The sequence below is a fragment of the Gekko japonicus genome, unplaced genomic scaffold (genome assembly GCF_001447785.1).
Source record: "Gekko japonicus isolate JY-2015 unplaced genomic scaffold, Gekko_japonicus_V1.1 scaffold215, whole genome shotgun sequence".
Lineage (NCBI taxonomy): Eukaryota > Metazoa > Chordata > Lepidosauria > Squamata > Gekkonidae > Gekko > Gekko japonicus.
This window is the reverse complement of record NW_015160215.1, coordinates 505,623-531,233: the sequence shown is the minus strand read 5'-3', so window position 1 is coordinate 531,233 and position 25,611 is coordinate 505,623. Positions and strand designations below refer to the sequence as shown.

Sequence of the window (25,611 nt, the reverse complement as noted above, 5' to 3'; positions counted from 1 at the left end):
GTGCATTGCTACGGTATTTAACTTCTGTAAATCCAGTTATAATACTGATGATGTAAAGTTTAAAATGTAACATTTGTTGTAGGAATTCTAATGGAGAAGATTGTAGTGTAAAAAAGTGAGACGAATGTACTTTTTTCCCTCTACTGAAGGACCTCTCTGGAGACTGCTGGGGTGGGCTCTCTCGTGGCTTTAAGCACCCTGCAACCGCTGCTGCACCTGACAGACAACCGCCTGTTAGGTGTAGGAGGTGGGAGCAGTGTGTTGGAAGCCATCAGAGAGGCTGTGCCAGCAGCTTTGCTTCACCTCACACGTGGTTCTTGGCCACTCCTGATTTCCTCAACTGTCATTAGCTCTCTGCAGTCCCCTGTGTTGGGGTTTTTTTTTACCTCAAAACACGGAGCTCTGCAGCTGACCAATCAGAGAGTGGGGAGTGCAGAGAGGCAGCTGCCTGGCAGCCGCATAGGAATCAATGGAGGGAGCACATTTTCCCCATTTTGATCCACTTAGGGGTTGAATTTCTAAAAATCCCTTCTTAGCGAGCACCTACACCATGGTAGGAGCGTTCTCCCTGAATTTGGTGGTTTGGCCTGGGCGTTGATTTTACAATGAGGGGACTTTCTTTAATATATATAGATGGCACTTAAAACTGATTACAGTAGTCCAAGCAAGTAGAACTAATTCATTGTTGTTGTTGTTGTTCAGTTGCACAGTCGAGTCCAACTCTTCGTGACCCCATGGACCACATCACGCCAGGCCCTTCTGTCTTCCGTCGTGCTTTGGAGTTTGCTTAATTTAATGTTCAGAACGAATTCATAAATTTCAGTATATAATACAGCTGTTAAAAACGTAAAATGGGATTAGCATTTCTGTGCAACTCTATCCCATAATTGCTGCCTCTTCTGCTGGCTATAACACCTCTGGCTTCTAACGAGACAGCTCCCTTCTTACCTATGGAAATGCTTCACAGGCAGAATGTCTATCATGGGTGTGTGTGTGTATACACGCGCACACACACACACACACACACACACAGACTATATGGTATAGAAATGCTAGTCACACTCACCATCTGCTTGCTTTTTGATTTTCAAGGTTACTGTCTCTCCTGCCATCTGTAACAAATGTATAGCTTCACTCAATGGTTTTCCTTTTAGACTGCTACTGTTTATTGCTAAGATCCGGTCTCCAATGTGAATTGCACCTGTCCTGAAACACGTTAAATAAAACATACAAAGTTAAATAAAACATTGGTAAGTCCAATAAAAAATGAAAGCAAGGTGACATTTACTATATTTGAGATAAGCAACATTGTGTTCAGTTTTCCCTTTTATTTCACTTTTAATTTAAAGTGTGAGGTTAATAGGAGCTGCTTTCAAATTCTTGCCACAAAGGCTATGTGGATTACATGGTCTCGGTTTCAGAATCAGTAGCAGAGCCAACGGATAGCAATAAAGAATTCTGCTTCCTTCAGTATGACTGTATGGGCTAGTGTTACACATTTATGGTGTAATCCTAACTAAAGTTACAGTCTTCAGAGTCAATTAAAGTAAAATACTTCCAAATACTTGATGCATTTTAAGAAAATAAATGCTCTAGACTGAACAAAGTTTCCAGTCAAAAGAAAAATACTGTAATTATTATTGCAAAATGAGCAACCACTCACTATCTTCATGTTGCATGAACAAGAAATGAAAACATGGATGCATGGGATCCCAGAGTTGAGATTAAACAGGCAACAACTTTATTAAGGGAATTCCATAGCTACCAAGACCAGTATGGCGTGGAAGTTGTAGCCCACTCTGATGAGATGACCACAGGAGCTAACACACTCGTAGACATCTAAGAGCATGGCATAACTCAGCTTATCCTAAAGCTGAACTCATTCCCCTTGGCTGAACAATGATCTGTAAACATACCCGTGGGCCTCTCCAGTCTCATGAATGTCCTGTCATTTCCCACCATGATCATGGGTATTTTTAACTACCAATACATCCGGTACTATTGAATGTGTTTTTAAGAGGATAATTGTGTAATTTTATTGCACTTGTGTGCCTAAATTATCTCAATGTGTTATATTTTATTGCACTGTTGTGCCGTGTAAGCCGCCCTAAGCCCGCATGCGGGGAGGGCGGGATATAAATGAAATAAATAAATAAATGATGTCCCTTTCAGGCACCTCCCCATAATCTCCCTACATGTGTGTTCATGTTCACATGGGTCCTTCTGCTAAATTTGTGATACATTAATATAATACGCAAGTAACCAAAAGAGCCACATTTAACCAGTTAACACATAATATGAAAAATCCAATCTAGGAGAAGGACTACTTCAGGGAAATACTTCAGGGGAAAATAAATTAACTAACAAAGAATTCCTTACCAGAGCCAAGAGCCCACTGTGACCTCCCACCCAAGTCAGTAGAAAAGAATGTTGATCTGCCTGCCTTGAGTGGAAACCAGATCTATATTTGCTCCATGACTCCCTCTCATGCCTGACCTCCCTGCCAAACTTCGATTTTATGAGGATTGTGGTTCTGTCAGGCTATTTCTTTCTCCATCTTCTGGCAGCTAGGAATGCTGGGATTCCCACTGTAGTGGGAGACCAACTGGTATCCTGGTGCTTCTCTGGGGGTGTGTGAAAATGGAATGCATGCCAGCACTGTACTGGCATGTTAATGTCACTTCCAGTAAAAACTGGAAACTTCATAGTGGATGCTCTAGAATTTACAAAGACCACAGGGCTTTTGTAAACTCCAGAGAGTCTAATGATTTCATGTCCATTTTTTACCAGATGGATATGATGCCAGCATGCTGGTGCAACATGACCGTGTCAGACTCCACCCCCTAACTTGTCCTGGGGGCTGCTGACTGTGGCCTGGCAACCATACTGGCCATTCCCAGTCCATCACTGCTGCTGTAGCTTTCCTTTTCTTTGCTTTTAAATATATCAAAGGTTCAGAAAACTGATCTTATGTTGCTAAATTCTTTATATTCTCACATTCTACACTTACATTACTAACCGTTGTAATGGGAAGTCAGGAAGAGTCTCCAGGTTCCCAAAAGAATTAATCCAAGCCACTTCTGAAGAAATTCATTTACACATTATAGTACTTGGGCCTAGGAGCCCTAACTGCAACAACTCCAGCAGCCATCTTAACAACACAGCTTCTTCCCCCCATACTCTACCAGTAGGCAGAATGGCCTTTCCTCCAAACACTGATTCTTTCTTACCTGTATCATCCTTTGTAACTCTTTAACACACTAAGAAAGGCACCAACTGCAATCGTCTTTATTCATGGCTAACAGACTTCCAGAAATGAAAATGTGCAAAGGAAGTAAAGTAACTCACCCAAGAGACCACAACTGAAAATCATATATTTAGTACTCAGTGGTTACAATAAATACCTGGAAAGACTTCTGAAAATGTCACCTAGAAGTGGGTTAATCCTTATTAAGATTCCCACATATTGCATTAACTAGGATAATCTTCTGCTGGACAGACAGTAATGAATGGATGAAAGGGAGATTGGGCAGAGGGAGATCAATTCCCTTTGGGATCTCTACAAGTTTATATGGATCATGAGAACAAGACCTAATGAAATATATACTGTAATGATTTCATGTTTAACTGTGTGTGTGTGGCTTTAAAAGTTTGGTTTGCATGGCTGTGATGATAATCTAGAGTGCTGGAATCAGGCAAGTGATATGATTGGTGAGTGACAGAGGGGGGTTTGGAATGGATGCTGTGTGGAGGATTTGAATGTCTGTCAAGAGGGTCAGTTAGATATGACAGTTGATGAAGATCAGTTAAGTTCTGATTTCTGTGAGAGAAGCAGAAGTTCTGTGTATGAGAGGAGTGAGACCCATCCCTGTGTGGGATGAGTTTAGTTCTGGGGTCTGAAGGAGAGACCTTCTTGTGTGTGATATGAGAGTTAAGTGCTGTGTCTGAAAGAAAGTGACAAGCAGTTCTGTGTTGAAACAGTTATAAGTTGAAGCTGAGTGTCTAGGAAACAGTAAAGATTATATGGACATGAAGGAAAAAGTGTTACAAAGTTACCTAAGGAAAAATCCCTGTCAGTAGGGAGCAGACTGTGTGTTATACCTACTTTACTAGTTACATGGTTCTACCCTCGTATTTATGCTTTCTTTAAATAAATCCTATTTCATTCAAGTATACCAGCTCTGGAAAGAATCCTTCCTCAGACCACATAGTTCCTCGAAAGCTTAAACCCTCGATATACCTACCCAGTGATGAATATTATATTATAAAGGTTTGGAAAGCCTTAAATTTCCTGGTGGCAGCCGGATTACCCAGTAGAGAAAAACACAAAGAACACTTTTAAAGGGAAACCAGACCTCCCCAGTAAAGGGGGCGTCACATATACCCTCTGAACTTCCTGGCATTTGGCCACCTCAGTTTTTTAAAGGAAAGCTTGGATGCTCGTAAGGAGTAGGAACCAATACAACAGTGAGCTTCAGGCAGGCTTGCTTTGCTCTATCTGGACTCCACCCCTCCTTCCACCATAGTTTCCAGGCCCTTCCGGTTTCTTCTGAGATCACCCATCCACATCAAATAGCCTTTCTCCCTTGAAGTAAATGCAATTATGACAGTCTATCCAAATGACTGCTCCTAAACATATGCCAGGCTAAGAGAATGTTCATATCATAGCCCTGCCACAATAATGCTGATTACATGGGATTTTAGAACATAAACACAAGGAAGACTTATTGGCAACCACTCTGTGTCACATACTTGTTTGGTAAATATAACTTTACATATACAGATGTTTAGCAATGTGCATATGCACAAAACAAGGCACAGATTGCTAATTCTATCACACTAACAAATATTTGTGGTTTTTATACAAGAAGTTAATAAAATCATCACTTATCTGAGTGTGGCTGAAATGGAAAGTTTCTTTATGTGATTTATGATGACAATATCCTTTGCAAAATTGTATTCTAGGTTTAACAGCCTTGTAGCATATACTAGCAAGGAAAAGACTGAAGATCATTACATGTTTTCTTTGTGATAAATTGTGGGAAATGCACAGATTGCTAGGGAAGAATTATTACATATGACTAAATGAATTGTTACACATGAATGAACACAGAAAATAGCTGCACTATGAATACCTTCATTTCAATTTACCTTTCAGCGAGTCCGCCTTTAGTAAGACTGGAGATGATAATGGGATCAAAGGGCTCTTCAGTGCCAGAAATAGTGATCCCAAGAGGTCCTCCATATCGCTTGAGCTCAACAGTATAAATAATTGCTCCTGAGCTCTCTTGTTCATCTGCAACACATGCCAAGAGGATGCAATTGGTTTCTCATGAAAGAAGGAATAAAAAAAACAACACATTCAGACTTACGATCAGAAACCAGAGAGCACATTCTCTAACTGTTACACTTCAGATATATATTTCAGCTTTCTTCCATTTGGAAGCCTACACTTGACTTTCCTAGCAACAACAGAGAATCTCTTTCCTATTTGCTGAAGTGGAACCAGGATAGGATCCTCATTTTGTTGGATACAGCACTATTGTAATCTGTTACTCTCCTTGGTTTTCCTGTGTGGGTAGGATAATCAGCTAGGTAAATGTACTGTCGCACTATATCCAACAATATCTGGAAACCAGAAATGGGTTTTGATATTATTTTGATGGATGGATTGATTTAGAGGATTTCTTTGCTGCTGCTTCAGAGTCCAGTTTGAGGGGGCTTGCAATTAAAAACCACAATATTCTATTTCCCACACATACGGAACTTCAAGACAAAATTATAGCAGCATGGCACTGGTGTCAGGGTTTCATGTATCCCAATCAATTTGATGACATCTAGCTTATATGTCATGATATGGTTTTATGGTCATAATCTTTATGACCATTGACCAAAGACCATAATCTTTATGACCATCCATTGAACCCCAATGCTTGCTAATTATGGACATCCACACCTGTGCTGTTTATAGGCTAGTATCTGTACTTGTCCACATTGTCACTGAATGCAGGAAAACGATAACCTAGGAAGTAGAAATAAATAGGCCATTCTGCCATGGCTGACTGAACTAAGTGGTCTATTTACAATAGTACATTCACTTGGCTTGGGAGACTAAAAAGTGCCACACTTTCCAGCACTAGTTAGAATGTTTTCAGAAGTCATTCAGAAATGGGCTCCATCCAGGAGCCAGCCTTACTCACTAGTTGGGGCTGCCACATTTCAAGGTGAAACTTAAAAGAAATGAATTAACAAACATTTCCTCACAACCAACTAAAATGTTTATAGCTCTGAGGCAAAGTCCAGGTGTCTGTATTTTAGTGTCTATAAATTCTTATTCTCAGAAACATGTTGAACAATTCCAGTTATTTTGAACTTCCTGAGCTTTTTCCTCAGAGACAGCATGGTGTAGTGGGTAAGAGTGGTAGATTCTAATCTGGAGAACCGGGTTTGATTCCCCACTCCTCCACATGAAGCCAGCTGGGTGACCTTGAGTCAGTCACGGTTCTCTCAGAGCTCTCTCAGCCCCACCTACCTCATAGGGTGTCTATTGTGGGGAAAGGAAGGTGATTGTAAGCTGCTTTGAGACTCCTTCGGGTAGAGAAAAGCAAGGTATAAAAACTAAGTCTTTTTTCCCTACTGAATATCTTCCTTAAAAACTCCTCTAAATAGATGGTATTTGCTAGCCAAATTTGAAATGGTACAGGCTTTTTAACCACCCCAGCATTCTACCACCTTATTTCCACTTCATTCTTTTGCCGATAAGATCCAGCCTGACTCTGAGCTTGGCAGGGGGCCTTGAAGGGGATTAGAGTATAACTCAAAGAAATTCATGTTGAGGATACTTGCTGCCCTAAATGAAGCCACGGTTTTTAGCAGTTTATTAATTGTTAACAATGTTAAGGTGCTTTATGTTTTATTTAGCAAATCACCACGAGCACTTTCTCTGGAAAGGTGGCATAGAAATTTTCTAAATAAATGAACAGAGCATTTGCAGTTCCCTCTTCTTAGGGATTTTCCTTCCCTTCCCTTCCCTTCAAGAGTTGAAAAGGGTGAAACACAATGATTTACAGTGCAATGCTAAGGAGAGTTACTCCAGTCTAAGCCCATTTATTTCATTGGGCTTAGACTAGAGTAACCCTGCATAGGATTGCACAGATAGTACTGAAAACAAAGGGGATGAACTGCTGCTGCTTGGTATCATCAATATATTTAAAAGGGATGGGCAAAAACCGGCTCAGGAGCCAAAATTCAGCACAAACTTGGGCTGGTTTGCAACCCCCAAACTGATGTTCGGGGAAGGTGCCTTCCCTGAACATTTACCAGACTTTTGTCTGGTTTGGCTGTTCAGGCCATTTAAACCTAACAGCTGAGTGGCAAGGGTCTGCAGATGACCTGCTAGGTTTAAATGGCAGTGAGCCACTTCACTGGTTGGTTTCGCTTCCCCCTGCTTCGAAGCGGGGGGAGCAAAATGGACTGGTGAAATGGCTGCCAGCCATTTCAGCCTAACAGATGATGGGTGCACCCACTTCGAAGCACGGGGAAGCAAAACTGACCAGTGAAATGGCTGCCAGCCATTTCAGCCTAACAGCTGATGGGTGCACCTGCCTCGCTGTTAGGTTTAAATGGCTATGAGCCTGTCAGTGAAGCCATCTGCTTCAAAGCAGGGGGAAGCAAAATCAACAGGTTAAATGGCTACCAGCCATATAACCCTTCCTGGATGGACCCCCCTTTTCTCCCAGCTGTGGCTTGCCATGGCCAGGAGAAAGGGGGAACTGAACTTGCCAGACTGGCTCAGTTTGGGTGGGGGCCTTTTAGTTTGGTTTGGGGTTTAGTTCAGGGGCTGCCCCAAACTGCAAACCAAGTTTTAGGTTTGTGCCCATCCCTAATATCTAATTCTCAACATGGCCCATTTGTGGATACTTAAATTTTGAGATTAGAGCCATAGGTAGATAAGACAGATTTTTCTCCAAACCTATGAAAAGCCCCAGGTTTGCAGAAAAATCTGAAATCTGGAAAAAAAGATTACACTGAGGGTTAAAACGCACCAAAATCACAGAAAGTGTCTGTAGTTTAAAGAAACAAATGCCCTCAGTAGCTCTTGCTGTGCAACCACAGCAGTATTGCCAGCCTTCAGGCTTTGATTTCTGTTTGTAAAATGAAGAGGGACGGGCATGGCCTGCCAGGTCTTCTCAAGTGGTACCAGCCCCTTTTTACAAAAAAAATATATTTCATGCTCCCATCCCCATCCCCATTATTGTTTTCTTTGGATATAATTTTTTTAATTTCATGAAACAAGTATTCACCGTGTTTTAAATATTTTTTTAAAAAACTATTTTAATGGGCTAGCAAGTCACTTGAGTATTTTGTATTAGTACAGACTGTACAGAAATGTTAATTGATTATGACTCTAATCGAGAGGTGTGCAAAACCCCCCCCCCAGATATTTTTCAGTTTGGGTCTATTAGACCCCCCCAAACTTCAGTAGTTCAGAAAAATCCCAGATCCCAATATGAGTATAGTATTCGGATCCAGTATTTTTCAGAAATGCCTAATTTTTTCAGGTCCAATAGACCTGAGAAGAAAAATATCATTTTTTTTTTTAAGCCAGCCTTGGCTTCTTCTGCGGTGCAGTTTAAACCGCGCTGCAGGAGAAACTTGCCCCAGGATCTGCATGGGGCAGGGAGGTCTCTCCCTGCCATATGCAGACCTGGCTGGGAGGACGTCTCCTGCAGCATAGTTTAAACCGCACCGCAGAAGAAGTTGGCTCAAGGATCTGCATACAGCAGGGAGGCAAGAGAGGATCAGCTCTCAGCTCCTGCTGCCCCGGCCGATCCTGGGCTGTCTCCTTTTGCAGCTCGATTTAAACTGAGTTGCAAGAGGAGCCCACCAGCCATTTGTTATAGTTGAATATACCTGAATAAAAGCCCCCCCCCCCCCCCCTCCCTTATTCAGGCTTAGCTATACCAGTAGCTGATAGATTCTCTGATCTGTATGTAGCTTAAATAATACCCAAAAAATACTGGTAAGGTATTTCTAGGGTATTTTTTTGGCTCAGTTTATGTCGAATGCACACCCCTACTCTAATCTGTCGTTGTACCCAAATTTAAATAGGATCATTTACATCTTATATATCATAATAGTTAATCATCTAGTAATAAGCAATTCACTCAATAAATAATATTAATGTTTTTAATTTATGTAACATATTCATTTAGTAGTAGAATTAAAACGCTAGTAAATACTAGCTGCTGTAATTCAAACTAAAAGATACATTATCAGGCTTTGTAACTACCATAAGGCCTGGTCTTCTACTTCTGCACAAACAAAGATTTGGAAAGGTAGTATTTGTAACAGTAACTGAACTGGAAACAAATGAATAAATGTTAAGGGCCATGGAACCATTTCACATAGATTTCTATGCATACAGTCTACTGATGGTTATCAGTTTTCAGACTGAAAGCAATTCTAATGGCTATATGGAAAGCACAGCTTTTTCATGAGACTTATCTTACTTGGCAACAGCACTATAACTTGGGGGGGTGTCTTAATTAAGAGAAAAATACCATTATGAATTTTTGTTGGGACATATCTGTGGCAATAGCATCATCTCTTTTACCACTAATGTTAACAAACCACATGCTCACACAAATGCTATCCTTAAGCCTGGGGGGCTGATTATCCTTATACTTTCTAATAAGAGGACTCATAAAAGAAAACAAAAATCATTCAGATTGTTCTTTTGCATGGTAAGAATATGAAGTATGAAATGAGAGGAAGCTATGGACTGATATATATTGTGGCTGCGTCCACACAGCTGTTTTGGTCTGCTTTGCTTTGACTCCCAAACTGGAGTGGTCTGTTTTGGAGGATCCATACTACATTGTCATCTACTTTCCAGCCTTTCCCCTCCTTTGTTACAGTGTCCCCCCAAACGTGCTTTGCTATGATTTTTCCAGAAAGGTCACAATTAAAGTGGGTTTGTATATCATGTGGATGGGAAACTGTGGATTTTCAAACCTCCCTCCCAGCTGTCATCCCCTCATAGTAGCCACTCCCTTTCTGTACCACTGTGGGGCTTTTTGCAGACGATTATTTTTACATGGGTAATTACCATATTGCTACAGTGTGTATGAGTGGAGTGGAAGAAATGGAGGCCGCAAGGGGATGAACTAGGAAAATGTGGTGGAAAGTACCTTGTGCATTCTCTGTTGCCACTGCCAATGCCTCTGTATTCACAGTATCAATGGATGTGCAATAGAGAATTTTTGCCACGGAGAAGCAGCCTATGTATGTGAAAGAGGCAGGATTTGATGGCCTTGACAGTGATTTGAAGAGCAAGTTTCTTTGAATTAAGGAGGTATGCTCTGAAACATCTTGCCCCCAAATTATTTCAGAAATCCTGGGTGTAATTTTTCTACATGGAATTCGGAACAGGGTCTGAAGTAACCAGTGTGGTATAGTGGTCAGAATGCTGAACTATAATCTGGGAGACCCAGGTTCTCTGCTGTGCCATGGAACCTCAATGGGTGACCTTGGCCCAATCACACTCTGTCAACCTAACCTACCTCACAGGGTTGTTGTGAGGATAAAATGGAGGAGGAGAAAGACTATATAAGCCAGTTTGGGTTCCCGGTTGGGAAAGGAATGGGGCATGAATCTCTAAATAAATAAACCAACCATGTTAAAGTATGAGCTAAGCAAGGAGGACTTGTGCCATATCTTCATTAAGGAGAGTACTTAGATCTCCCAATATCTGGCAAAACTGTTCTCCAGAAGCATTTACCTTGGGTGGAAGCTTTATAGTTCAAAAATGCTCAGGCTGTACTGAAACATACTGATTACCTTAATTTATACGCACACATATACAACTTTACAATATATAAATATGATATAGATAAATGATATACTGAGCCTAAGAGACATTTTTGGAGCACATAAAAATTTTAAAGTAGCTCACTATGAATACCAGAGTTATCTTCATCTTTCCGGATTTTTAGCTTTACAAGCTCCTCACAGTGCTGCAGGATTTGAACAGCGTCTTCCATGGAACAGTTATCCAGTCGAATATTGTCTATGGCAAGCAGTTTATCACCTAGTTCTAATGTTCCAGTTCTGTTAACAAATGGAATACATTATGTGATTAATTATTTGAATGTACTGCCTTTTAATGCTATCAATGCAGATGTGCCCATTAAGTATTTTTAATGGTTTAATTACAAAACCAATAATTTTGTTTTGTATCTTGAAGTAGTAGAGATTAAAAGCATCTAACAGAAGAGTTTCACTTAGTTTAGAAACATTACACAGAACTTTTACAAGTGCGGATCTGTTTAAAATCTCTAGAGTATTAGAATAGCCAACACAGTAACTTTTCTTGCCAGCTTGAGAGTTCCTACCTGTGTGCTACACTTCCCTTCTTAATATCAGAAATAACAAGAGGATCTCCTGGTTTTCGACTGGATGGAGCTGAAATATATAAAACACATGTACACTGCAGTTTTAAATTTTAAAAAGTCGCTGCTTACACATAGCATATGCTAATGAGCAGTCATATTTTATGTGAAATGCTTATAAATGACTTTTTTGTGTGTTGAACATAAATAGAGGCTGCTGGATCAGACCAGGGAGTCATCTAGTCCAGGCCTAGTAAGCCCCTGGTCAGGGTGGGGGAATCCCCTACCTCGAGCTTCTGGGGCCTACTACCACTCCAAGCAGCAGTGGGGATTTAAAAACAAAAACAAAACCTCTTTGGTGTTGCAGGCATCACTTCTGGGGAAAACCCAGAAGCAACAACAGTAGCTCTGGGAATTGCTGGAAATGTTATGGCTACCAAAGAGTTTTTGACAATTCCTAGACCTACAGACGTTGCTTCTGGTTTTTCCTGGAAAGTGGCATCCTCATGCTTGTGACAACACCCCCTCCCCATTATGTCCCTGCCCCCAATCCTCCTGCTGGTTACCTGGCTCAGCCTAGTAACTTTTTTCAGAGATGTGCTTCTCACAACGGCCAACTAATTGTCCTGGAAGATCCTGGTAATTAAATGCAGAAGGCATGTGCGCTACCATAGGGCAAATTCCTTTTCGTTAGGCCTCTTGTCCTAGATTGCTGCATGACACTTAACAATATCAATGTGAACTGCTGAATGTCACAAATCCTGGATACTTTGAACCGTGGTACAGTTGGCTTCCATGGAGGCAACAATTCATTCAAAACTTAGCAAAATGCACAAAGAAACCAAAAGATATCATGATTTTATGATACTTAGAAGCCATATGAGCATCCTTTTATGCTTCACCTTGAAAACAGAAACTAGAAATGCCGCACTTGTGAAAATCCACTGAAATTCAATTGCATATTATATGAAGTACAGAGTCCATGAAACACATGCATTACTTTCTTCACATGAGATATTCATATATTCCACGTGTAGTGTGGAATATATGTCTACTTTTACGAAATTATTATCTTCATATTCCATTAGCACATACATTTTTTGGACATCTTTCAATGACCTTTTAAAATATTTGGTGATGATAAAGTAGCTGTGTTATAAAAATTGATCTTTTAAAGATCTATACTCCATTTCTCTCTTTAAAATCAATAGAGATGGAAAACAAATTAGATTAAATTGGAATTCCTTACTTCTCTTCAAGACTGTATTTCTTAGTAATTAGTTAAAACTGGTCTGCTTTAAAAGCAATGGTCCCATATGTAACACATGTAGTACAACATCTGGTTCAAATGGCTTTGGTTGTTACAAACTGAGACGTGGGTATTTATTTATTTTTATTTAAAACAATTTTATGCCACCTTTCCATGTAATTTGGGGTACCCATTAAAATAAGAGTTTAAAACTACATATTATATAAAACAGCATCTAAAAACATAAATAATTAAACACATGAATGGGAGAGAGGGTCAGTGAAACAACACCAAATGAAACAGATAAGTCTTCACAAAATGGATAAGTATAATCCTCAGTGAAAGGATACTGGCATGAAATTGTAACATCTCTGTTATATTCCTCATTAACATACCAATAACTTAATTAGGGATGCCAGACCCCCCCCGGTGGGAGCGAGGATCCCCCGTTTCAGGTGCTCCTGGTGGTGGGGGTGGGAATTATGCCCCCAAAGAGGCAAGAAGCCAGAAATAAACCTGACTGGGGGGGTGACACACTGGTTTTTGGGCAAAACTCTATGGTAGAAGCTAATTCTACCACAGAGGTTTTGCCCACAAACCAGAGTGTCGCCCCCGACAGGCCTGCACCACTTCTAGGTGGTGTAGGCATGTTGTGTTTATTTCCAGCTTCTTCCCTCCCCACTCCTGGTAAGTTCACCCCATTCCCCACCTGCTGGTCCAATGGACCTGGCAACCATAAACTTAATCCTAAAACCTTCTAAAATGTATTAACCACTCCTCCATACAACTGCTCCAAAACATAATGTAGCAATACAGAATGCAGATCAATAAACCAAGAAATATTTAGAATTGAAGGCTGGATTATGGGTTGGGCATCATCACTTTCTTCAGTGCAAGGAATATGAATTTATCTATTAATTTATTACTTATTTACATTATACCCTGCCTTTCTCCCCAATGAAGACCGAATTCCACTCCTCTAATTTATCCTCACAGTGAGTGTGTGACTGGCCCAAGGCCACCCAACAAGCTTCCATGGCACAGTGGGGATTCAAATGTGGATCTCCCAGATCCTAGTCCCACACGCTAACCACCACATCACACTGGCTCTCTATTAAAATGTAATAAAAATATGGATTGTTTAAAACGGCTATATTAAAGAACTATTAAAATGAGAAACTAGTGATAAAAACCCTGGGCCTACACATATGATTTTATTATGGAACTCACATGCAACCATCTTGTGGGGTTGATTCATTTGCCCTCTCTTCTTCCATGTCCTATATGTGGGCCTTATTAGTGCTATATATCTTCTGGATTGAACAACTATCACTTCTACAAGAAAGATTTAAAAACTAAACTTGGACTTTTTACCCTTCAAGTTCAGTGTTACCAATTTGGCCAGTAGTGCCTCTTGAACTGGAATCTTTCACAGCCACGCTACCCAAGATCCTTTTAACTGGAGAGTCCAGGGAACTTCTGTATGCAAAGAACTAATGCCCCACCCGTTATCCTATTCCAAGAAATAACTCCTTCTATGTAAAACTATTCCTGAAACATTATGCATCTGAGTTATTGATATGCTGCCTTTCCAGTCTGAGAACTGTCCAAAGTAGTGTTAAAATCTTCACTGGATCTGCATAATTATTGACAATAATTCTAAATACATAACATAAACACTTGTATTCCATAACTTTCAGCCATGGTCTCTTATCCTTTCCTCCATAGCCACAAAGAATAAACAGCTTTCAATTTTTAGTAGAATAATTTGAAACATATCATCATAGATCTGCCTACATTCCAACATTTCATTGTCAAAGATCAGAACATTATTGTATCCTTATAACAATCCTATGGTCACATCAAGGTAAATTTAAATAGATAGCACCTCACATTTTGAGGTCAAAGGACTAAATATGTCAAAAGGTTGCTAATCTGTACTAACAGCTCTTGCAAAGACCTCCTCAGTTTGTTTCAGCATTACGAACAGGACTGCCAACTCCAGGTTGGGAAACTCCTAGCGATCTGGGGGTGCAGCCTGGAGAAGGCAGGATATGGAGAGGGGAGGGACTTGAGCAGGGTATAATGCCACAGAGTCCGCCCTCTAAGGCAGCTGTTTTCTCTGGGGTAACTGACCTCTATTGTCTGGAGATCAGATGTAACTCCCGGAGATTTTGAGGCCCCACCCGGAGGATGGAAAGGCAACCCAAAATTTATAGCAACAGCATCATATGGATCTTGCTATTGGTCTGTTGGAGATGTTTTCTGCATTGCAGAAACCAAGGTGCTTGGAATGTTGACAGTTACATAAATATGCTTGATGTTAACATGCTTCAAATGACCTGAATATAATTTTAAGAAATCAGCTACTGCAAAACCACTCACCCTACTCAACAACATCATGACTAATTTCTGAGTTAATTAGCTAGAACAGAACAAGACTCAAACCAAGGGTAACCAACACTGAACTTCAAGGATTTCATAATCTCCTGAACGTTACCTGCTAGAGAAATTATATAAATTTAATGCATAGATCAAATGAGATTAATCCCTATTAGAAGAATTGAAGAGCCAGCATGGTATAGTGGTTGTAGCATCAGACTATGATCTGTGAGACCTTCAGATCCTCACTCTGCCATGGAAACTTGCTGGATAAACACAGGCCAATCACACTGTCTTGACCTAGCCTACCTTACAGGGTTGCTGTTGTGGGCCTGGAGATAAAATGGAGGAGCGGAGATTGATGTAGTAAGCCTCTTCAGATTCCCATTGGGAAGAAAGACAAGGTATAAATATATAAACGAATACATAGACAAATATGATAAAACAAGAATGGAAGAACCATCTTCCAAGTGTTCACAAAGTTTCAAGGAAAGCAAGAAATGTAATGCTGAATTTAAAGGGAGACTATAACGGCTGACAAATTTAAAATAGCCTTATTTGCAAAACTTATCTCAACCAGACAGCATTCAAGGAGAGTTTTGGATATAGAACTTTGACAAAAATCACAGCACAATGATGAGTAACTCATAAAAGTTGCACAGCAAAGAAAAGAACCATCTTCTGACCTTTCCCCAATTGTTAATGTATTTTTATCTTATTAATATCCTGTATCTATAACTCGTTCTGCTGACAGACCTAAGCCTTTAATTTCCTCCAAATTCTATTCCTTACTAAAAAAGCACCTCAGTCATTAAATTTATAGAAAGAATGATTGCATTTTCATCAGGGTTTCAGATGTTATCCTTTATACCAAAGGAATGACTTCATTCTAGCTTCCAGATGGAACTTCAGAGTTCAAACTAATTTTGATCTAAATTCTGGTCAAAAGCTCTCAGAAAGCAAAATAAAGCTCCATTGGTGCCAGTGCCAGGTTAGGAGTTTGGGAGTGCTCCTGGATTCTTCCTTAACAATGGAAGCCCAGGTAGCAGCCACTGCTAAGTTGGCCTTTTACCATCTTCGGCTGATTAGGCAGTTGGTTCCCTTCCTTGACCGCAACAACCTGGCCACAGTGATCCATGCAACGGTCACCTTGAGACTGGACTACTGTAACACTCTCTACATGGGGCTGCCCTTGTTGCAAATTCAGAAGCTTCAGCTAGTGCAGAAAGCCGCGGCCAGGCTGCTGATGGGCGTACCTAGATGGGAGCACATCCAGCCTGTGCTGAAGGCCCTGCACTGGCTGCCAATAGCATACCGAATCCGCTTCAAGGTGCTGGTGCTCACCTTTAAAGCCCTATATGGCCAGGGTCCGACATACCTGAGGGACCACCTTTCCCCATATATACCCCAGAGAGCACTACGGTCGGGGTCACAACATCGATTAATTATCCCAGGTCCCAAGGAGGCCAGGCTCGCTGTCACCAGGGGCAGGGCCTTTTCAGTGATGGCTCCTTACTGGTGGAATGAGCTCTCGGAAGAGATCAGGGCCCTGCAGGATCTTTTACAGTTCTGCAGGGCCTGCAAGATGGAGCTTTTCCACCAGGCCTTCAACTAGGAGACACCCCTACTATTACCATCATCGAGCCTGGCCCTCAGCTCTAACATCTGGCTCATTCCATCAAGTGACTCAGGACAACACTGAGCTGGAACTCAGCTGTTGGAGACATCTGTAGCACGCCACTGTAAGGAATGAATTGTATAACTAATAGCATTTTATGATTTTATGGTTTTATCTGTTTAGTACTGTTTTATATGGTTTTATCGGCAACTGGTACCACTACTGTAAGCCGCACTGAGCCCGCTTGCGGGGAGGGCAGGGTATAAATGGAATAAATAATAAAAATAACACAACAATAATTTTGATTGGGAATTCCCAAGAGCAACATGAAAGGGGAGTTGGAGGGCTGCCATGGGAAGAGAATGGGTGGAAATCCTCTCCTCGCATGTGCATATCATTTTTGATGGGTTCCAAACCTATGTATGATATAAAGATGACGACAAAATCTATTTCTACTTACAGCTTATGGTGATTCCAAGCTCTACATTATGCTTCTTTGGTAGTTTTACATGAAAAGTGCCACTACTTGGTATGACAGACTCTGTAATTAAAAGCTGTGTCATTTATATTGTACACCAGGCTCAACCATATTTACAGCATTTTCGTCATTCACACCTTTCCCATTCCTTAAAGCTAATGTACAAATCTGAGACAAATAAACACAGCAAATGTTTTATCTTTCTGATCTTTATGGTGAGGAACCTAAATCACATTCTTCGAAAACTGAAAGATGAAGTTATGTATCATACTAACAGTGCAGTCCTAAACAAAGTTACACCTTTCTAAATCCACTGAAATTGATTGGCTTAGAAAGGCTTACCTCTGCTTAGCATTGCAGATGCAGCACTGATTTAAAAATGGTTTGTAAATACTGATTAGTAACAAGAAATACAGTTTCTACCACAGTGAGAATATCTGTGTACACACACACACACACACACACACACAGAGAAACAGTCAATTGACTGTTTGTCTTTTGATCAACCTGTGTGGCTGTTCAGCAAATTGCGTCACCTTCATAACAGTGGTTAAGTGCGCGGACTCTAATCTGGGAGAACTGGGTTTGATTCCCCACTCCTCCACTTGCAGCTGCTGGACGACCTTGGGCAAGCCATAGTTCTGTCAGAGCTGTTCTTGAAAGGGTGTCTTCTGTGTGGAGGGGAAGGGAAAGGAGTTTGTAAGCTGCTCTGAGACTTCAAGTGAAGGGTGGGGTATAAATCCAATCTCCTCCTCCTCCTCTTCTTCTTCTGTATAACACATTTGGCTTTTGCACATGCACATTCTGACGCAACCCCATCGCAATCTACTCCCCCCTTTTATGCTGCTGCTCTGCCCAGCAAGCAATTGTTTGCACATGTTGCCACCCCACCCCTGCTTGCCTTCAGATAACTTTTTTTTTTTAAAATGGCAATGGCACAGTAACTTTCTAATGAACTTTTGCCATAATATCCTGTAGAAAATGGTCTCAGACTTCTTTTCTTTCTTTAATGAAAGCTGGAAATTCAGAGGAACCCTAGCAGGTTGTGGCCATAGATTGTCAGAACATAATTGTGAAATTGTGATGTAGCAATACTTGATTTTTTTTTAAAGCCCCCAAACACCCTCCTGGGGAATGGGGGAATGCATGGACAGTTACAGAAGAAGAAGTGTTCGGATTTATACCCCGCCCTTCACTACCCAAAGGTGTCTCAGAGCGACTTACAAACTCCTTTCCCTTCCCCTCCCCACAACAGACACCCTGTGAGGTAGGTGGGGCATATAAATCAGTAATAAATAAACATGGTGTTTATAAAACTAAAGCCTACCATTCAGTATTCATCTAAGTAGTCCTTAGTGATGTTAATGGCTGGTGATCTGTTTGAATCAGCAGCATTTTGGTACATGTGCAGTTTTGCAAAAAAAAACGATGCAACAAAAATTTGATGCAATTCCATTTGGCAGACACTCAATTCATTGTCAGACCAAATGGCCCCAGTGATTAACTCGTATCTGATCTTCACAGTAGAATAAGGTTAGTCCAACTGTCAAACATATTTGACATGAAATTTGTGGCATCCCTACTTAGGACCAGCAGAGCCCTCATTCCACCCTCCACCCTCTTGTCTCATTGGATGGCAGCAACTATACTATAGCTAAGCTGCGTACTCAGAGAGCAAATACTGCTCTGCCTGGTTACCTATGTACTCTACCTTTGTTTCCATAACAGAAGAAAAGAAGGGTACAAATGAAATTATAAGAAGACAATTGACCCATGTTTGTATATGTGATAGCAATTTCAAATTCAAAAGAAAAGAGCTGACTCCTACCATTCTAGCAAGATGAGATACTTGAGTATTCATACCTGCAACATCAAATTCTACTTCCAAAGTGACCTTGCTAGTGATAGAAGAATCTCTGAGCAGCTGATTAGCTTCATCAAAAGTGCTATCTTCAGTTGGGATCCCATTTATAGCCAGTACCCTGTCTCCGATTTGTAAGATGCCACACCTTGACATAACAAAACAGGCCAGCATTATAACCCATAAGGAATCAAAGCAATAGCCAAGGAAATCCAATTCAACCGATACAACAGAAGGACCATAAAACAAATTTATGTTATATGAAACTATATACAATATGTAATCCAAAATTCTGGTATTCTTAAAATTTGATTTTAGCTAAAACTAAACAGAGATGGATGCATTTGCTGCCAGTTTAGCATCAAAATGATTTGAATTAAGTTTTAGAAACGCCATTAGGAAAAATGCTGTCGAATTAACATAGGTCAGTGTTCCCTCTAAGCCGAGTTAGCGTGAGCTAGTTCAGTTTTTTAGCCTCCACACATTTTTGTCTTAGCTTAGGAAAGATGGCTCCAGAGCAAACTAATCACTCGCTCACAGCTTTAATGCCAGTGGCTCACAAAGTAGAATTTTTGCTTAGAAGACTCCACAGCTTAGAGGGAGCATGAGCTTGTTGAAGGCAAACTTCTAGATAAGGCTCTGTTGCTTGTTATTCTTCTCATACCAGATTTAAACAAAAAAAAACTCATTGCATGTCATATTTTCACTGAGCAACATTCTATTATTTATCAGAAATCTGAAAGTAACTGGCGCAAACCTTCTGCATAGCAGTTCTCAGCAATAAAAATACACAAGGAATCTTCTCAAAGTACCTCACCTTTCTGCTGGGCTGTCAGGCTCAATATATGATATCAGAGGTGGTGAAGACAAGGTCTCAGTAGCAAACACACTACTCTGGAGCTGTATCCCAAATCCTACAACAGGGTCAGCTGTCAGCACTACTTCCATGGTTTCTGTGTGGACAACCTGCCCAGCCAGGCCAACAGTGCTAGAAGCAAGGGACACTGTAGAATACAGCAGACAAGGATCAATGACATTAAGAAACAGACGGCACGAATTAAATCACTTTCTGAAACAAATGCCATCAAAATCAAGTATAACTATTAAAAACTTCTATTTAAAAAATCAAAATATTTATGACCGACAGAGCAAGGAATATTTAAACAAATATTGCATATAAAGCTGAACATATGAAATGTTACAATTGTTGAGAACACATCTTGTGAGTATATAATACATAATATCTTTCTAATACGATTTTGATCCTTGAGTCACTAAGGATCTAAGAGTTTTTGTCAAGGCTTAGAGGTGTTGATTTAGAGTTTCCAATTTTCCCAAGTTGTTTCCTAAAGGGAATATTATAACTCTGAACCTACATAAAGTTCCCTCTAATTCTTCCCCCCTACTGAGCAGAGCAGTTCACATCCTCAGCAGAATATAAATGCTGTAATCTTAAAATACAAAAACAACAAAGGACAACAGAGTGAGAGAGCTGCACCGGCGTAATCTTCGGGGGGGCTGGGGGGCTGGCGCCCCCCGAAATTTCCTAGAAACCCCGCCCACCAGGCAGAGGCGCCGTGCTTCGGGACGGGGTGGGGGCTAGGTGAGCCTTGGCGCGCCTCGGCGCATGGCTACTGCAGCGTCGCCGGAGCCTGGCTTTTGTTAGCGGGCGCCTTCGGGTTTGGGGGAAGGAGGAAAGAGCGCCCGGGAGCACGGCCGCCCTCCCCCCAGCTGCCCGGCAGACTCTAAAAAAGTTGGCGAGGACGGAGCAAAGCCTTCGGAAGCCGGGAAGCCCATTAGCGCAGCTACAGCCTCCCCAGGGAGGGGAGGGAGAAACAGAGGCTGCCACTCAATCCCTCCCTCCTCAATTTCCCTCTCCCTGCCCAGCTCTCTGGCGCGCGTCGTAGCCCGGTGCTTTCCATTCCCCCTAGCACCCTCGCGGGGACAGCCCCGCTGGCGAGACGCTTTAATTAATTGCCCCCTAACAAGCACGGGGCGGGGGAATCTGTCGCGCTGGAGTGTCGCTGCAGCCCCAAGACCGCGTGACCTGGCTGGAGAGAGCCTGCCCTTTGCCCGGAGAAGTGCCTTCCCGCCGAGGCAGCGTGGCTGGCGGCCCGCCGGGACTCTCCGCCGCTCGGCCACAGTTCCCACACACACAGACACACACGCGCGCGCACCCCGCCCCTCGGCCTCCATGCGTGCGCCCTCGCAGGGACTCAGGGGAGGAGGAGGACGAGGAAGGGGCCCCGTGGCCGTGGGTGGCCCTGTTGCGGCACGGCGTGCCAGTCCAGCCTCGGGCGGGTTCTGCCTCGGGAAGGCTCCTTGGCTGCGTCGCGGCCTCTTGGTGCTTGGGGGGGGGTCAACAGTGGGAGGGCTCCTAGTGTCCTGGCCCCACTGCTGGACCTCCTGATGGCCCCTGGTATTTCTGGCCACTGTGTGACACGGAGTGTTGGACTGGATGGGCCTTTGGCCTGATCCACTATTGGCTTCTCTTATGTTCTTATGTTAAGAGCAGAGGTCCATCAGTGGCTATTAACCACAAGGTATAGATAGGAACTCTCGGTCTGGGGCAAGTGATGCTCTGTATTCTTGGTGCTTGGAGGGGGGCAACAGTGGGAGGGCTTCTGGTGTCCCGGCCCCACTGGTGGACCTCCTGGCCCCTGGTATTTCTGGCCACTGTGTGACACGGAGTGTTGGACTGGATGGGCGATTGGCCTGATCCAACATTGGCATCTCTTATGTTCTTATGTTACACTCTTCTGTCACCTGCATCCAGTGGGCTCAGTAGGGTGAAATTCTGTTTCAGATTACAGTGTCAGCCATGGTTTCTGACTGTGTTGTAAATATTTCTGTGTTAGGTTTCTCCACTTGCACCTAGTATGTAGTGAGTGTGTGTGGGGGGGAACAGTGATGGGTAGGAGAATTTTTGTGGTTTCTTTTTTTAAGTAATGTCAAAACAGTCAGATATTAGTCTGACACAGAACTAACAGCTCTCCAAAAGCAACTGCTCATATTTTAGTTGAAGGGGGATTTTGGAAAATAGCAGCCAGAAACTAAAAAAAAAAATTGGATAGCTGTTTATTGGTGTTGATGGGAAAATTGTTTATTGGGTGGCATTTGCTGCAGTTGCTAAAGCAGGGACACAGTTACATTTATGAATCCTCAGTAACTACATCTTAAAGCTAAAAAAGATCTGTGGAAACCTATTTATAAAGAATGGATTAGATAAGATGCCACTGTTCTTTGACAATAATGATTCACAAATAATAAACCCATAGAGTGGATCCAAGTATTCAGGAGCTGAGTTTCCTAGGAGGAAGGTACTGGACCAACCCTGTGGGGGGGGGGGCTTTAAAATGCATAAATGATGACTGACAATGCCAGGTAATGTTCCTGCTAGTGAAGTTGGGATTTTTATGTAGTTACTTGTGTTCCCCGCTCCCCCTACAGATTACAGAATACATAAAATGGTCTGTTTTAATATGATTGACTTATGTTACTGTATGTACGTTTTTGAGCTACCCAGAACTCTCCACCAAAGAGCTGAAATGAGACAGGAAAAAGATCCTTCTGAGGGGAAGTTCTTTGCAGCTTAAGAAATTGCATGTTCTTACATCAAGAGAGGTGGTGGGCCGGTGGAGCAGGAAGACGTGCGCTCGCTCCTCGGGGAATAAATCCAATCTCTTCTTCTTCTTCTTCTTCTTGTGTGGTGGGCTAGTTGTGGCAAATGGTAGGGAAGCTCAGTATTTCTGTATACAGTTGTAGGGGCTTTATTGCAATGTGGTATGGCCTGATATTATGTTCTTATTCCAGTGTGGGGTGTGTGGGGGGCCTTCTAAGTTTCTAAGCAGTGTGCTAAGAAGGCAACTGTTCCTGGGGTTAGCCCAGCCCAGGGACATTGCTAGGGCGGTTCCCAGGCCTCCCTAAATTTCTGGGGAGCCCATCCCTAAATCCCTAGCTCCTCCCTATGATGTCATTGGGTCCCAGTTCTTTTAATGACTTAGCAATGCCTCTGGCCGAGCCCCAGCCCCCCCCCGGGAAATTGGAAAGTCTACGCCCTTGAGCTGCTGTAACCAAAAACACTAAACTCCGAAAGTGGGCTGCACCTCAAAGGCTCCCAAATCCTATATAGTAAGAATATAAAAGTTCCACCAATAATAATTCACAAATAATGCCCTATTGAAAACAGGATAATAAGTGGGATCATCCCACTTTTGAACTGTCAGCAGGCAGAGCAGGATTTACTGTGGAGTATATGTTCCTTTTTGATGAAAGTGTCAATTTATTATCCTGGATGGGAGACTGGGAGATTATCAGCAAAGGCTTTGGGAGGCTTTAAAAGTTTTTCATACTGTTTCATTCAACATAGATTCATTCTCACTGTAATTGCGACCGAAGAAGAACTCTGATGGAAACAAGGAACTATACCGGGACCTTGTATTGCTGTTACTGTTATCTCTGAATGTAATTGTTCCTCACTGTTATTCTAATCTTTGAATGTTATTGTTTCCAGTTTTATAGGATAGTTGGTTAGTTCGATTTTGCTTAATTACATCCTATTTGGTCATTTGGCAACTGTGCTTTTGTAAATTTTGTGAGTTCATTTGTACTGACTTTGTATTTGATTACAGTGTTGTATTGTTTTCAATAGAGCATTATTTGTGAATTCTTATTGGTGGAACTTTTCTATTCTTACTATATAGGATTTGGGAACCTTTGAGGTGCAGCCCACTTTTGGAGTTTAGTAATCTTAAAATAGGCAATAAGCAACATGGCGCCAGGCGGCTGCTGAGCAGGGCTTCCTGTGTTAATGAGTGGCTGCTCACATGTACAGTTTAGAAAGAACACTGATCCATTGGGAATGCGTCTTATGCTGGATCCTGTAAAAAATATCTGATGATCGAAACAATTTTTATCAGCAGAGCATGACTTCCTTGTCTCCCCACTCTCATTGCCTAAAAAGCTTCCACAAATGCTGCTCCTAAGGGACGGGGACAACCATGAGGTGGTTGGTGATCTGCAGCAGGAACAGGGGAATTGATGAAAATCTCCTTCCTCTCATCAATAGAATTTTACTGCTAGATCTTACTCTGTCTAAATGCAGAAAGACTGATGATTTCTTGAGATCAATAGCAGGTGTGTGTGTGGGGGGGAGAAGTCTCTAGGGGTGTGCGCTTGGTATATACCAAGCCAAATAAATACCCAAAAAATACCCTAACTGCATTTTTTTGGGATTTATTCAGCTGAATCAGACTCTCGAATCTGATTTGGCTACCAATCTAGCTTCACTTGCCGATCTGGGTGAACTTGCGCCGCTTCCGGGTTTTTCACATGCAGGCTGGCTTTGCAAAGGCCATTTAAAGGGAAAATTCCCCTTAAATGGCTTTTGCAAAGCGAAGCCGCACATTTGACTCGTAGAGTCAAGGATTTCTGCCCTGCTGTTAGGTTTTAATGGATATAAACCATTTCATCAATCCCTTTCTCTCCCCTCCCCCACTTGGAAGCAAGGAGGAGCAAAAGGGATCAATGAATTGGCTTCCAATCATGCCAGCCTAACAGCGGCATGGGCTTACCCCCCCCCCACCAGTTTGGTTCAAATGACTAAAAGCCATTTCATCAATCTCTTTCTCTCCCCCCTGCTTGGAAGTGGGGGACAGTGAAAGTGATTGATGAATTGGCTTCCAGCTATGTCAGCCTAACAGTGAGGTGGGGTCACCTGCCCCACTGTTAGGTGAAGTTCAGAGTAGGTTTAAACGCCTTCTGAATGCGCCAAATCATGCCACCGCAATGGCACGACTCAGTGAGTGAACTCAGAAGGGATTTAAACTTTAAATGCCTTCTGAGTTCACTTGCTGAGTTGCACCGCGGTGACGGCATGACTCAGTGAGTTCAGAAGACATTTAAACTTTAAATGCCTTCTGAACTACATTATACTCTATGGCAACTGTCCCCATAGGGTATAATGGAGCTGAATAAATTCGGGTTTCCTGAATATTTACCCAAATCCCAATACAATACCAATAGACCTGAATAGAAAATATACCATTTTTTCACACCCCTAGAAGTCTCACATTCAGACTGTCATGTATATGATGTTTTAATAAAAAAGGGGCCTCTATGGCAGTTGCTTTATCTTCCCTGTTATTAAGAAATCATAGAGATTACTTTTAACATTAGATGTTATAGACCAGTGAATTTTTTATTTTATATTGCTTAACTGATACTGTCAGCAATCCACAGTTAATCTAATAGTTTAACTGAATTAAATATAAATTGGAAAATTTACTCCAACCATAATAAAATTAATAATTGCCAAACGATCTACCTAGAATTGTTGCCAGATGGCTGGTTGTTCCAAGAAACATTATAATTTCATTAAATTTTGCATGCGTTTGGAATATCCACCTTAATGTTTACGTAGTTCACTTTATAAATACTGATGAAAATGGGGGGGGGGGGACAAAAGCTTCTGTCTTCCCAAGACATATTCTTCAAACATGAGAAACCAAGGGATGCTTATAAAAGAAAACAAACCCTGAACAAAGGTAATAAATAGCATGTGACAGTGTAGGGCATCTTAAAGTTTTACCGCCGAGTGTTTGGAAAGCCTACATAAGTAATGCAGCCTCT

The 25,611-nt window shown here is 41.8% G+C and overlaps 1 protein-coding gene across 1 annotated transcript in view; it reads right to left on the bottom strand.

Annotated features, from left to right (window-relative positions):
• GRIP1 (glutamate receptor interacting protein 1) overlaps window positions 1–25,611 on the bottom strand; it is a 187,999-nt gene that overhangs the window by 27,293 nt on the left and 135,095 nt on the right. The window contains exons 11-17 of the mRNA XM_015410502.1: window positions 19,799–19,985; window positions 18,984–19,129; window positions 17,103–17,183; window positions 11,397–11,466; window positions 10,967–11,112; window positions 5,152–5,296; window positions 1,061–1,206 (exon numbers count right to left, since the gene is read on the bottom strand). Coding sequence (XP_015265988.1) covers window positions 1,061–1,206; window positions 5,152–5,296; window positions 10,967–11,112; window positions 11,397–11,466; window positions 17,103–17,183; window positions 18,984–19,129; window positions 19,799–19,985 — 921 coding nt within the window. The remainder of the gene's footprint in view (window positions 1–1,060; window positions 1,207–5,151; window positions 5,297–10,966; window positions 11,113–11,396; window positions 11,467–17,102; window positions 17,184–18,983; window positions 19,130–19,798; window positions 19,986–25,611) is intronic.